The 11,962-nt window shown below is 49.4% G+C and overlaps 1 protein-coding gene and 4 non-coding genes across 5 annotated transcripts in view; 3 read left to right on the top strand and 2 right to left on the bottom strand.

The window, feature by feature from the left end:
• The window catches only part of LOC107120729 (transcription factor HES-7.1-A-like), a 10,291-nt gene extending 3,149 nt beyond the window's left edge, over positions 1-7,142 (top strand). Inside the window, exon 4 of the mRNA XM_015423499.1 lies at positions 6,688-7,142. Within this exon, the coding sequence (XP_015278985.1) occupies positions 6,688-7,142 (455 nt within the window). The remainder of the gene's footprint in view (positions 1-6,687) is intronic.
• Positions 7,143-8,663: 1,521 nt separating this feature from the next.
• On the top strand, positions 8,664-8,734 carry TRNAG-GCC. Its single transcript has one exon. It is a non-coding gene; the product is annotated as a tRNA-Gly (tRNA).
• A 575-nt stretch (positions 8,735-9,309) lies between these two features.
• On the bottom strand, positions 9,310-9,383 carry TRNAT-AGU. The gene has a single exon. It is a non-coding gene; the product is annotated as a tRNA-Thr (tRNA).
• Positions 9,384-10,718: 1,335 nt separating this feature from the next.
• On the top strand, positions 10,719-10,790 carry TRNAA-CGC. The gene has a single exon. It is a non-coding gene; the product is annotated as a tRNA-Ala (tRNA).
• Positions 10,791-11,538: 748 nt separating this feature from the next.
• Positions 11,539-11,620, bottom strand: TRNAS-UGA. Its single transcript has one exon. It is a non-coding gene; the product is annotated as a tRNA-Ser (tRNA).
• Between the last annotated feature and the right edge of the window lie 342 nt (positions 11,621-11,962).

Raw genomic sequence — 11,962 nt, 5'->3', positions numbered from 1 at the left:
TCCCAGCTCTGGGTTGGGAAACTCCTGGAGAGTGGGGGGAGGGCAGGGGTTGGGGAGAGGAAAGGATCTTGGGGGGGGGGGTCTAATGCCACAGACTCCACCCTCCAAAGCAGCCGTTTCCTCCAGGGGAACTGATCTCTGTAATCTGGAGATCAGTTGCAAAGCTGGGAGATCTCCAGGCCCCACCTGGAGGTTGGCATTCCTAGGTTGCACATTGGAAGGTAAGAGCAGAGGCAAGCAACTGGCCGGCTGTCTTTCCCTCGAGAGCCACAGGGTTCCTCAGCGCACTGCTGGGTAGCCACTGCCACAAACCATGGGGCTCCCCCCCACCCCCACCCCTCTGAATTCTTCTGTACCTCCCCTTTCCCCATCTTGCACTTCTGACAGGCGTGTGGTCAAAACCTCCATTCTTCCGAGCAAACATTCTAGGCCTGTGGCTTCTTTACTTACAACCGAGTGCCAATACCGTAGGGCCCCGACTGAAGGCATTTATTATTTCTTTGTGTCAAGAGAGGGGTGGGGGGAAACGTCCCATCCCTTTAATAGAGGCTTCATAGGATATTATTAATCAAATGATCTCATTTACCTCCATCGCCTGGGAAATCCTTCTGCGCTCATTTCCGTACATTAACCCTCTATTAAAAGGACAACTCGTCGGTTTTTTTTCTCCAGGCCTGTTGGCAACTCAGGGTGTGGAGTGCCTCACTGACTGGTGGGACTCACGGCCACTAGCTTAAGAGATGTTCTCAAATGGTTTCGATAGTTTAGTTTAGTTTATTATTACAGTCAAGACCAGCATACAATATAAACATAATATGAGAAAGAAGGAAAAAAACAGAAATAATATACAGAATACAAATCTAAATTTAAGAACTTTTAAAATGTGACTCCCGCAGTCTAAGGATCAATGCACAGAACTCAGCAACTGAATGTGTAATCACATGGAATTCACTGCCACAGGAAGTGGTGGCGGCTACAAGCATGGACGGCTTCAAAAGGGAATTAGATAAGCATATGGAGCCGAGGTCCATCAGTGGCTATTAGCCACAAGGTATAGATAGGGGCTCTGGGGCAAGTGATGCTCTGTCTTCTTGGTGCTTGGGGGGGGGGGGTCAACAGTGGGAGGGCTCCTAGTGTCCTGGCCCCACTGGTGGACCTCCTGATGGCACTGGTATTTCTGGCCACTGTGTGACACAGAGTGTTGGACTGGATGGGCCTTTGGCCTGATCCAACATTGGCGTCTCTTATGTTCTTATGTTCTTAACCCCTGCATTCTTAGCTGATAGAAGCCAGTGAAGTCTTGCTTTGTTTGTATTGATGTGACCAGGTATCCTATCAACTAATGGGGTAATGATTTTAAGACGAGCCTCTCTGTAGAATGGGCGACTGGAAAACATATGCTCTACTGATTTAACCTCACATGAAGTGCATGAACATAGCCTTTCAGGGTAGAGGTTTTTATTGTACCTGCCTTGAATAACTGCAGATGGAAGGGCAGAACATCTGGCTAGGCCAAATGCCCTTCTAGAGTTCCTTCCCTCCACTGAAGTCAAATATGTAGCTGGCTCAATGGTGCTTTCGATGTTTAGCAACACCCCAAGTTTTGAAGCCTTAGAGATACCAGATTGTTGCTCAATATCTTCAACTCTTTGTTCACTTAGCCCTTTGGCTTGTTCAAATCCGTAGGATAAATTCACGGAGGAGTCTGTCAGTGAGTGTCTAAATGGATCCTCCATGTTCAGACATGTACCACGGAGCATTGGGGATAAGCATGGTTGGATAGATTTGTTTATTTATATTTTATTTATGCTTTCGACTTGTATCCCGCTCAAACCCCGAGGGGTCTCTGAGCGGCTTACACAATTTCATTTATCCCTATCTATGGCCACATCGTCAGGGGTGGGGACCAATGCTCCCTCTAAGCTGTGGAGTTCTGTGAGCAAAAATTCTACGTTTGGCATTAAAGTTGTGAGCAAGTGATTTGGCTCCTGCATAAATTAGTTTGCTCTGGAGCCATTCTTCCTGAGCTAAGACAACAATGTGTGAGCTGGAGGCTAAAAAAACTGTGAGCTAGCTCACACTAACTCAGCTTAGAGGGAACACTGGTGGGGACTGCAAACTGTGCATGGGAGCTTTTTGGAAGCCTGTGGATGGCTTTTGTGAGAAGCAGCATGATGCACTAGATAGATCGGTAGTCTCAGGAACAACAGCCGAAACAGCACAGATTTTCAGCCCACCTGGTATTTCTGGGGCAGGCAGAAGGGGCCCACAGACACAGTTGGTGTGTCTTTCTGAGCAGGCAGAAACCCGTGGGTGAAGCTTCACCTGTTGAATTCATCTCCCTGCAGCTGCAAAGGTCAGAGGTGCTGTTAGTCCTTGGCAAGAGACTGGGGCAAGTCAAAGGCTGTGTGTGTTTGTCAGTGTGATGCCTGTGTGTGTGTGTAAAGAGGCCCACGCACACACACCCGTTCCCAGCATACCCACTGCTCTTCTTGGCCCCCCCTTTAAACCCCCATCTATCATATTGTTTTGGCTACTTTGCTTGCATCTAGGAAGGAAGGGTCGTGACTCTCTTGCATGGATTTGTTTTATTTCTTTGCAATGGCATCTGCACGGATTTCCTGAAGAGGATTAGCCATGTCTTCTTTTTTCTTGGCAGGGTTCCTGTAACCTTTAACGGCTGCCCGGCAGGTGGAAACTCAACAGGCAAAGCTGCTTTTCTTGGCATGTGTGGTGGATACCTGTGGTGGATGTCCTGCAGCAGCTGTTTAAAGGCACAGGAACCTGCCAGTTCAACAGGGAGACTTTAAACCCCCCCCACACACACCACACTCCTCTTGTTTCAGGGTCTGTGCAGCATTTCTCTGGCCCAGTACAGACCCCCTTACACCCATACGAGACAAAAATGGACCCTATCCTGCTGATGGGCTTGCAGTGTGGGCCAGCCCCTGGTAAAGTAAACCCATCTCCCCCCACGCTTGGCCTCCTGCCTCACTTTATCCCTCTCCCCCCTCAACATCACATCAACTCCAGCAAGAAATGCTTATCTATGTATTTCTTTTCTCTCTTTTCTCTCTCCCTTCCTGCCCCCATCCGTTCCAAACAAATCCTCCTTCCACCGTGTCGCTTGAGGTTTCTTTAAATGCCACCTCAAATGTTTTGCAATACGGGGTAAGTCAACTTCGCATGTATACATGCGCCGGAGGGTTCCGTGTCATTCTGTGTGGCTGAATAACCGCTCCACATTTTTCCAGAGCCCTGGAACCTGCCAAACAACTGGATTAGATAAACCCAAGGTCACACCAGCAGCTGCATGTGGAGGTGTGGGGAATCAAACCCGGTTCTCCCAGATTAGAATTTGCACTCCTAAACACTTACACCGAAGTGGTTACAGCCAAGGCTTTTTTTCTGGGGGAATGTGCCGGAATGGAGTTCTGGTACCTCTTCGACACAATTCTTTTTAAAAGGAGTCCTGGTACCTCTTCAACAAAATTCTTTTTAAAATGTTTAAAAGTTAATGAGTTTTCAGTACACAGATTGAAAACTTCATTTCTCTGTTGAGAGTTTCCAGCACTTCTTTTTAGGAAGGAAGGAAGGAAGGAAGGAAGGAAGGAAGGAAGGAAGGAAGGAGCCCTGGCTACAGCACATATTTAATCCACATGTTGGGACAGCACATGCTAACAGTTTGGCACAGGTCCCTGCCCAAAACTTAGGGCAACTTTTTTCCAGGGTTGCCAACTTTTGGAGCACTGAGGATCCTTTGCTTCAACCTTTTCTCTTGGCTTAGGCACAGCGATGGGAAATTCCATAGGGATGACCCTACTGGGTCATTTGCAGTCAAAACAGCAGTCCTGGGGGGGGGGGTGTCTTAAAACTAGTGACTTTCGGGTGGCAGATGCCCTGGGGTGGGGGGGACAGAACTGGGTCCCTGTGAATCTGATGAGGTGAGTTATGACTCACAAAGTCTGGTTCACAATGAATTTGTCTTTGAGGAGCCACAAAATTATGTTCACTGACGGGGGAGGGGGGGAATGCTGAACTGTAGACTTGCTCATATTTCCTGTGCCTTGAGTGGAAGGTATTCGCTGGCTGCGTCGCTTTCTGTACCATGAAAATGTTCATCCACTGATTTCCGCACACCAGGCTACTCTTCCAAGCCATGGCAACAGGATGGCGGTGGCACAGGATATTTTCCGGGGTGTGTGGGGGAGCCGGCAGGGATAAATGGACACTTGGAGCAATTTAAAATGGTTTTATATATGGGTTACGGTCAATGTTCCCTCTAAGCTGTGGAGTCCTGTGAGCAGAAATTCTACTTTGTGAGCTACTGGCATTAAAGTTGTGAGTGGGCGATTTGGCTGCTGCATCAATTAGTTTGCTCTGGAGCCCCATCCTTCCTGAGCAGAGACAAAAAGCTGTGAGCCGGAGGCTAAAATACTGTGAGCTAGCTCGCACGAACTCAGCTTAGGGGGAACATTGGTAGGGTTAGGGCCAAATTAACCTTTCAGTCAAATTATGGAGAGCTGTGTGTTGATTGGTGAGTTTGGGCCCATTTTTAGAGAAAACAGGAGAGTAAGGGGACCAATGGGGGGGGGGGAGGTACTCTGATGGCATAGGGTTGCCACCTCTGGGTTGGGACCTTCCTGGAGATTTGGGGGTGGAGCCTTGGGAGGGCGTGGTTTGGGGAAGGGGAGGGACCTCGGCAGGGATGTGATGCCAGAGAGCTGACCCTCTACAGCATCCATTTTCTCCAGCGGAACTGATCTCTGTCACCTGGAAATCAGTTGTAATTTCGGGAGGTCTCCAGGACCCACCTGGAGGTTGGCAACTCTACATAGGGCTGCTCTAAGGTAAGGTATTCTACCTCCCTGCTCTAGGGAAGGCTGGGTCGCACCGGCTACAGAGTTTTCCGTTCTTAAGGTGACAAAGACTTCTGGGAATCGTAGTTCTGTGCCTGAGAGCCGCCAGCTTGAACTACATTTCCCAGGGTCCTCTGGGCAAAGAATGCAATCAGGTTAGAGGCGCAGCAGCCCTGAGGGTTGCAGTGGTGGGGTGAAATCAGAAGTGGGCCTGCTACCAATGTTCCCTCTAAGCTGTGGAGTCTTGTGAGCAAAAACTCTACTTTGTGAGCTACTGGCATTAAAGCTGTGAGCGACTGATTTGGCTACTGCATAAATTAGTTTGCTCTGGAGCCCTCCTTCCCGAGCCAAGACAAAAATCTGTGAGCTGGAGGCTAAAAAACTGTGAGCTAGCTCACACTAACTCATCTTAGAGGGAACACTGCTACCCCACCTCCCCCGCTGTGTGATGAATGATCCAAACTTCTTCAGCAGGTTTTTTTAGAGAGTTGTCCCAGTCTGGAGTTGTAACTGGTGCTTTTCTTGCATTTCTGCTTCTCGTGCAGCTGTTAAAGATGCCCTGCTTGGGGGTGGGTTGGGGGCGGGGGCGGGCGTCAATGCTGGTATATTTATTATTGTTAACTTTATTTCTATCCTGCCTTTCTCCTCAATGGGGACCCAGAGCGGCTCACGTCCTTCTCCGTTTTATTTTCACAACAACCCTGTGAGGTAGAACCGGATGGGCAGTCACGTTGAAGCAGTAGAACAAAGAGTCCAGTGGCACTTTTAAGACCAACAAAGCTTTATTCAAGGTGTGAGCTTGGTGCAAGGTGCACCTGAAAGCTCACACCTTTGTAGGACAAGGGGAAAAGAATGTGATTTCTGAATGTGATTTCTGACACGCTCTCTCCTTGATATATATTGACAGCTGTCACGGTGCCGTCAAAAGTTTAACCATAATAGATTCAGATTTTGGTATGTGACCTAGAGATCTTCTGATTAGAGAAACTTATAGCAGAACACATATTTTATAACTGCATTTTTTTTGTATAAGAAGCTTTTGGAGATGGAATTAGGATGCAATAGGAGTGGAATGCGCAAGCTGCAAGGATGCCAAGAGCGAAGGGCTGTGATTCACAGCCCTTATCAGCTAGCTCTCCATATGCAGGTCAGAAAGGAACCCAGTGTTCTCTAATGTTCCCATTGTCCCGGAGACCAGATAAGTAAATGCAATCAATGACATACATGACCAGTATAAGGAAAGACCAATAGTAAGGTGTAAAGTCAAATGATGCTTGTGTGACGTTAACTGCATGGTATTAATTAGAGATTCTTTAATGTGTAAACTATATGTGATGTCATTTGGGGTCTAAGACCTTCTGCCTTCCTGGTTATGGCGGAATACAGTTTTGGAATTGCTGAAGTGCTAAGGTACTCAGCCCTGTATTCCCTGTTTTAATTGCAAATAAACAGATATTCATCTAACTCGTTTGACTCTGTGATTCCAATCAGGCCACGGGATCACACGGGGCACAGATTTGTGCATCACCTTGAATAAAACTTTGTTGGTCTTAAAGGTGCCACTGGACTCTAACTTTATTCCTGGGAGGTAGGTGAGGCTGAGAGTGTGTGACTGGCCCATGGTCACCCAGCGAGCTTCCGTAGCAGAGCGGGGATTCAAATTTAGGCAATTCAGGAAAAACAGGGCCAAAACTGGGGAAGACGTTAGCCGTAGAACAGCTTAAGTGCTTCGTGGTCCTGGGGGTCAGAGATGCTGGAGAGGGGTCTCTTGACAAGCGTCCAACTAAAAAGTCGCTTTCTCTTTTTATTGTCGTTGAATATACCACAGCAACTAAGCACAAAGAGGATGCCCTTTTGCAGAAGTACCACAGTGGCTACCGGGAGTGCCTCACCCAGGCCACCCACTTCCTGCGAGCCAGCCCGGGCATCTGCACGGGCAAAAAGGCCTACCTGATGGAGCACATCTGCCACTGCATGGAGAAGATTGCTGCCAGCCCCCGGAGAGAGGTGCACCGGCCTCCGCCGGCAGCTCCCAACCCCACCTATGAGCGGTATAGTCCGGATGTGTTTGCTGGGTGCAGCCCGCCTCTCGGGGGCGGCCCGGCATACGTCCTGCACCCGCCCCCGGCCAGTTACTCTGCCAGCCAAGGACTCCAAGCCCGGAGCTCTGGCCCGGCCCAGCAAGACGGCTGCGCCCGGTCGCAACAGAACAAACTCTCCGAAACACAGAATTCTGCGGTACAGTCTCCACAAGCGCTGAACGTCTGGAGGCCGTGGCCTTGAACAAAGCCCTTTCCTTGTTATTCCCTTGTAAATGGCATATGTAGATTCTCTATATATTGTATATTACGGGTTTTTATCCGACCAAAGTGTTGGTCTTTCCTTTCCCTTTTTCTTTTTGAGGGTGGTGGTGGTGGTGGTGGGGAAAGTGCTTGGTTTTTCTTGTCTGTATTAGCAAGAAGACGGATTTTTTAAAAAAATCTCCCCTTGACATCTTGCAGAGCGTGTGCCAGTCAAATGAACCTAGACTTTAAATGTGGAACCCTGAAGCAAGGAGAACCTTAATCCAACAATGTGTGTGTAGTCTGTGTGTGTGCATGTGTGTGTGTGTGTGTGCATGTGTGTGTGTGTTAGGGTTGCCAACTTCCAGGCGGGGTCTGGAGCTCTCCCAGAATTACAATTCATCTCCAGGTTATGGAAATCAGTTCCCCTGGAGGAAATGGCGGCTTTTGAGGGTGAACTTTGTGGCATGATAACCTGCTGAGGTCCCTACCCAAGCTGCAAAATCTCCAGACATTTCCCCACCTGGAATTGGCAGCTCCAGTGTGTATCGTGATAAATGAATGACGAGGTTTGTTTGTTTTTATTGTGGTTTGTTTTTTGGTCTTCTGAATTTCTGTATATTTTTGTAGAGCGGGGGCTGTTTTGGAAAGGCAACATGCTATGGATGCTGGCTCTTTTTGAAATGAGCAACGGATGGGTTTTAAAAAGAGACTAAAAAGACTTTGGAACAGTGGTATGGTTTTGTTTTGTTTTTTGTTTTAAATAAATGCCTTATTTTAAGAGTGGTTGATGCTCAGTTCTGGGCTGGTTCAGACAGGTGTGCATGGATGTTTTGCTGCTGGATGACCTGCATGCGTGCATGGCCTCTCATATTGCCCCAAGCAAGGGCTATTCCTTGGAGTCCAGTCCATTCACACTCATCAAGTAGAAGGAAAACCAACAGTGTGGGAACTGGCCCAACGTGCACCTCAGAAGGATTGCTAAGGGGCATCTTTCACAGTTCATGATAGTTCATGCTCAGCGTTCTGGGATGAATAACCCTGCCATGCTAACATATGCATGGGTTGCAACTAACATACCCCGGCTCCCCTCCTGCCCCACAGCCGCCCCCTGTGCGAACCTGAGGGTCTGCACTGATGCGCCATCAACCCGGGTACTTTGGCCGAAGCAGTGCAAAAGCATCAGTCTTGAAAGGGTCTTGAAAGGGCTGCACTGTGATCTATCCTGGGGTGGGGGCACATGCAGAGGGGCTAGTCCCTTGTAACAAAACCATCTGCGGCATCCCAGAGATAGAGACATGCACACAAGAGCAGGCGGAAGGCAGTTGATAGCCTCAGATGGCCAGTGGTGTGTGTGTGTGGGGGAAATGTGTTTGTCAAAATATATATATATATATATTCAGTAATAAAACAGGGATTTACAAAAACAAAAACCCATTGGAGTGATTCTCTTTATTTTTGAACGTGATCACATTATTGATAGTCTTACATACACGCCTTGGAAGCAAAATTTTATATGGGCGCATTGGTGGTTCAGTGGTAGAATTCTCGCCTGCCACGCGGGAGGCCCGGGTTCGATTCCCGGCCAATGCAACTATACTTTTTCACTCCCTTTGGATTTTACTTTCTTTTTTCCTTTCCACATCGCCACTGAACAGACCAGACAAATTACAGACACATCGATGCCCAGGCATCTGTGCCTCCTCCTTCCGATTGTACGAATTGTGTTTATGTAGAAAATCTGTGGGTTGGTGGTGGGGTGGGGAACGGCATGCCTTTCTGGCGGCAGTTTGCAGGAACTATGATGCTGGAGGAAGCTTGGATCAGCCTGCTAGGTGCTGATGGGGCAGGGGGTTTAAAACACAACGACCACGCATTGATTTTTCGTTCTTCCCGCGGCTGATTCCCGCAGAACTGCAAAAAAAAAAAAAAAAAGCATCGGACAGAATGCAAAAAAACCCTAAAACAAACGCGGAGAAACCTCTCCCGCACACACCCCTTTGCAATGGAGATCGAAGGCGGACAGCAGTTGTTCCTGTATGTTAGAAGTACAGGATTCCCGCCTCCCCCCCCACCCCCCGGGTTGTATTGGTTAAAACAAGAAAAAAACGGAAGAAGCCGAAAGCAAGATGCTTCAGGCTGTAAATAAAAATTGCGAGTTCAAAACGAGGCACCGCTGGGATTCGAACCCAGGATCTCCTGTTTACTAGACAGGCGCTTTAACCAACTAAGCCACGGCGCCACTTGGCAAACCCTTTCTGACGGCTCTCCTCTCAGTATGTATAGATGCAGGAACGCGGCCTGCCTTTCCTCTCTTTCCCACGATAGGGAGACTGCTAGGGAGAAGAGGCTCAGACAGGGAAACGGTTGGCGGCTGTACAAATCGCAAAGGCGAGAGAAAGAAGCCTCGACAAGGACGCCGGAAAGCAGGCTGCCTTTGCGCGCAGCGCAGGCACTCTGCACCGGCTCAGAAGCAACCTGTTTCTTTGCAGCTGAACTGCTGGGGTTGCAGTCAGAAAGCCGGGGAAGGGATGTATCATTGCCCTGTTTGGATTTTGGACGTTATGCTCAGGGCGGGTGTGTGGCACCCACTCGGAGAGGGACCGTGTGTAAAATGGCACATGCCGCGTCCTCTCTGTAATTTGGGTTGCTAGCCTCCAGGCGGGGCCTGGAGATCTCCCGGAATCACAACTGATATCCAGGCCACAGGGAGCATAAGTTCCTCTGGAGAAAAGGGGTGCTTTGGTTGAGTGGCCTCTATGGCAGGGGATCTCCAGGCCATTTCCAACCTGTAGTTGGCAACCTTAAATTGCTCCCACTTCTGTGTAGTTCAGTGCATATCGTTGTGCATACATCTCTTTGCATACTGGATGTAATCCTTCATGCATCAGGCCAAGAGAGAACTTCTGCCACCATAAAACTTGATAGAACAAATTTGGAGTCCAGTGGCACCTTTGAGACCAACAAAGTTTAATTCCGGCCAGGAGGTTTCGTGTGCATTTGAAGAGGTGTGGTCTCTGAAGAAGTGTGCCTGCACACATGAAAGCTTCTACCCAGAATTAAACTTGGTGCCACTGGTCTCCAGCTTTATTCCGTTGCTTCGGACCGACCCACCTGAATAAAGCCTGGTAGTTTGTTTTTTTTAAAGTGCCACCCCTCTGTCCCCCAGCCTTTTGGTCAGTGTTCCCTCTAAGCTGAGTTAGTGTGAGCTGGCTCCCAGTTTTTTAGCCTCCGGCTCACCCATTTTTGTCTTCGCTCAGGAAGGGACGGCTCCAGGGCAAACTAATTTATGCAATATAGCCAAATGGCTCGCTCACCACTTTAATGCCAGTAGCTCACAAAGTAGAACTTTTGGCTCACAAGACTCCACGGCGAGGGAGCATCGCTCTTGGTTATTCCTGGTATGTTGGGGGAAATCGCTCCTGCCCGAGCTCTGGAGCTCCGACCGCCTTTCGATCCCCCTTTGCTTTAATTTGGAAACGCGACCCATGTGCAAACCGAAACTTGAGGCCGCAGATCACCCGGAAGTGGGAACGTGAAGTACAATACTGACACATGAGACGTGAAAACGTAAGAAGGGGATGTAGCTCAGTGGTAGAGCGCATGCTTCGCATGTATGAGGTCCCGGGTTCAATCCCCGGCATCTCCACTTTTTTTTTTGGGGGCTGCTCCTCGCTTACAAGTTGAGTCGCCGTGCTCCACGTTGCGTTTGGCAAAAGGGAGAAAGAGAGAATTTGGGGGGGGGGAGTTGGGGGGGGAAGGATCCTGCTTTGTAAACGTCCCTTGTCATTTGGAGCCCCCCCCCGCGGGACCCCCCCGCGGGACTGAGGAGGGAACTGGGGGAGGTGGTCTCCAGAAAACCGCCCTGCAGCCACGTCGAATTAGAGACAGGCGAAGCCGGAGGAGTCTGTGGCAAGAAAAAGAACCCGCAGTCTGCCTTGCGGTGGTGTTGTTGTTTTTTAAATGACTGACACGACTTCCTTCCAGCACAAAAGGCTTCAGCAGAACTCCGATCCCGTAACAGGAGTGAACTCGGTTCACAGAAGGACCGCGGAGCCCTGATCAGCTTTGAAAATGTTGCATCCCGACGTTTGCACTCTCTTCTTGCCTGCATGTGGTTGCTGCACCGAGACGCTGCACCAAAAGGCGCCTCGGGTTTTTAGGACGCCAAGAAACTCGTGGCCGAAACTTCACTGGGGGGTGGGGGTGATGGTGGGGGTATCCGTCTTGCTCCTAATTGGAGGCAATGGGAAGGCTGAGAGCGGCAGCGCACAGGGCAGCACCGACGTGGCCCGGGCAGGGGCTGGGTAAGGCGCTGTCGCGCGTATCGACCGTCTCCTGCCGCTGTCCACATCTGGGAAGGAAGATCTCGAGGCCTGGCCCGGGGACAAAAGATTCGCTGTGAGCAGGATTCGAACCTACGCAGGGAATCCCCATTGGATTTCAAGTCCAACGCCTTAACCACTCGGCCATCACAGCTGGATGTTGGCAATATCTTGTTACCATTTCCAAAAGTGCGTCGGTCGGCGCTTTCTCGCTGCAGGATTTTTTGTAATACCAGCCACCGCCCTGTGAGGTAGGCTAGCGACGGCCATAGCAACCATCATCATCATCAACGGCAATAAGGATCAACAACGTTTCATTCAAGGTGCGAGCTTTCCTGTGCGTCATTGCATGCACACTTCCCCAGTGCCTGAGGAAGTGTGCGTGCACACGAAAGTTCACACGAATAAAACTTTGTTGCACCTGGACTCCTTTGTTCTACTGCTTCCCACCTAAACTATAAAGATCCTAATAATTATAACCTCCACAATTGTAATT

This window comes from Gekko japonicus, unplaced genomic scaffold, assembly GCF_001447785.1.
Source record: "Gekko japonicus isolate JY-2015 unplaced genomic scaffold, Gekko_japonicus_V1.1 scaffold2575, whole genome shotgun sequence".
Classification (NCBI taxonomy): Eukaryota; Metazoa; Chordata; class Lepidosauria; order Squamata; family Gekkonidae; genus Gekko; species Gekko japonicus.
Note: the sequence above shows the minus strand (reverse complement) of the source record. Positions and strands in the feature narration are given on the sequence as shown.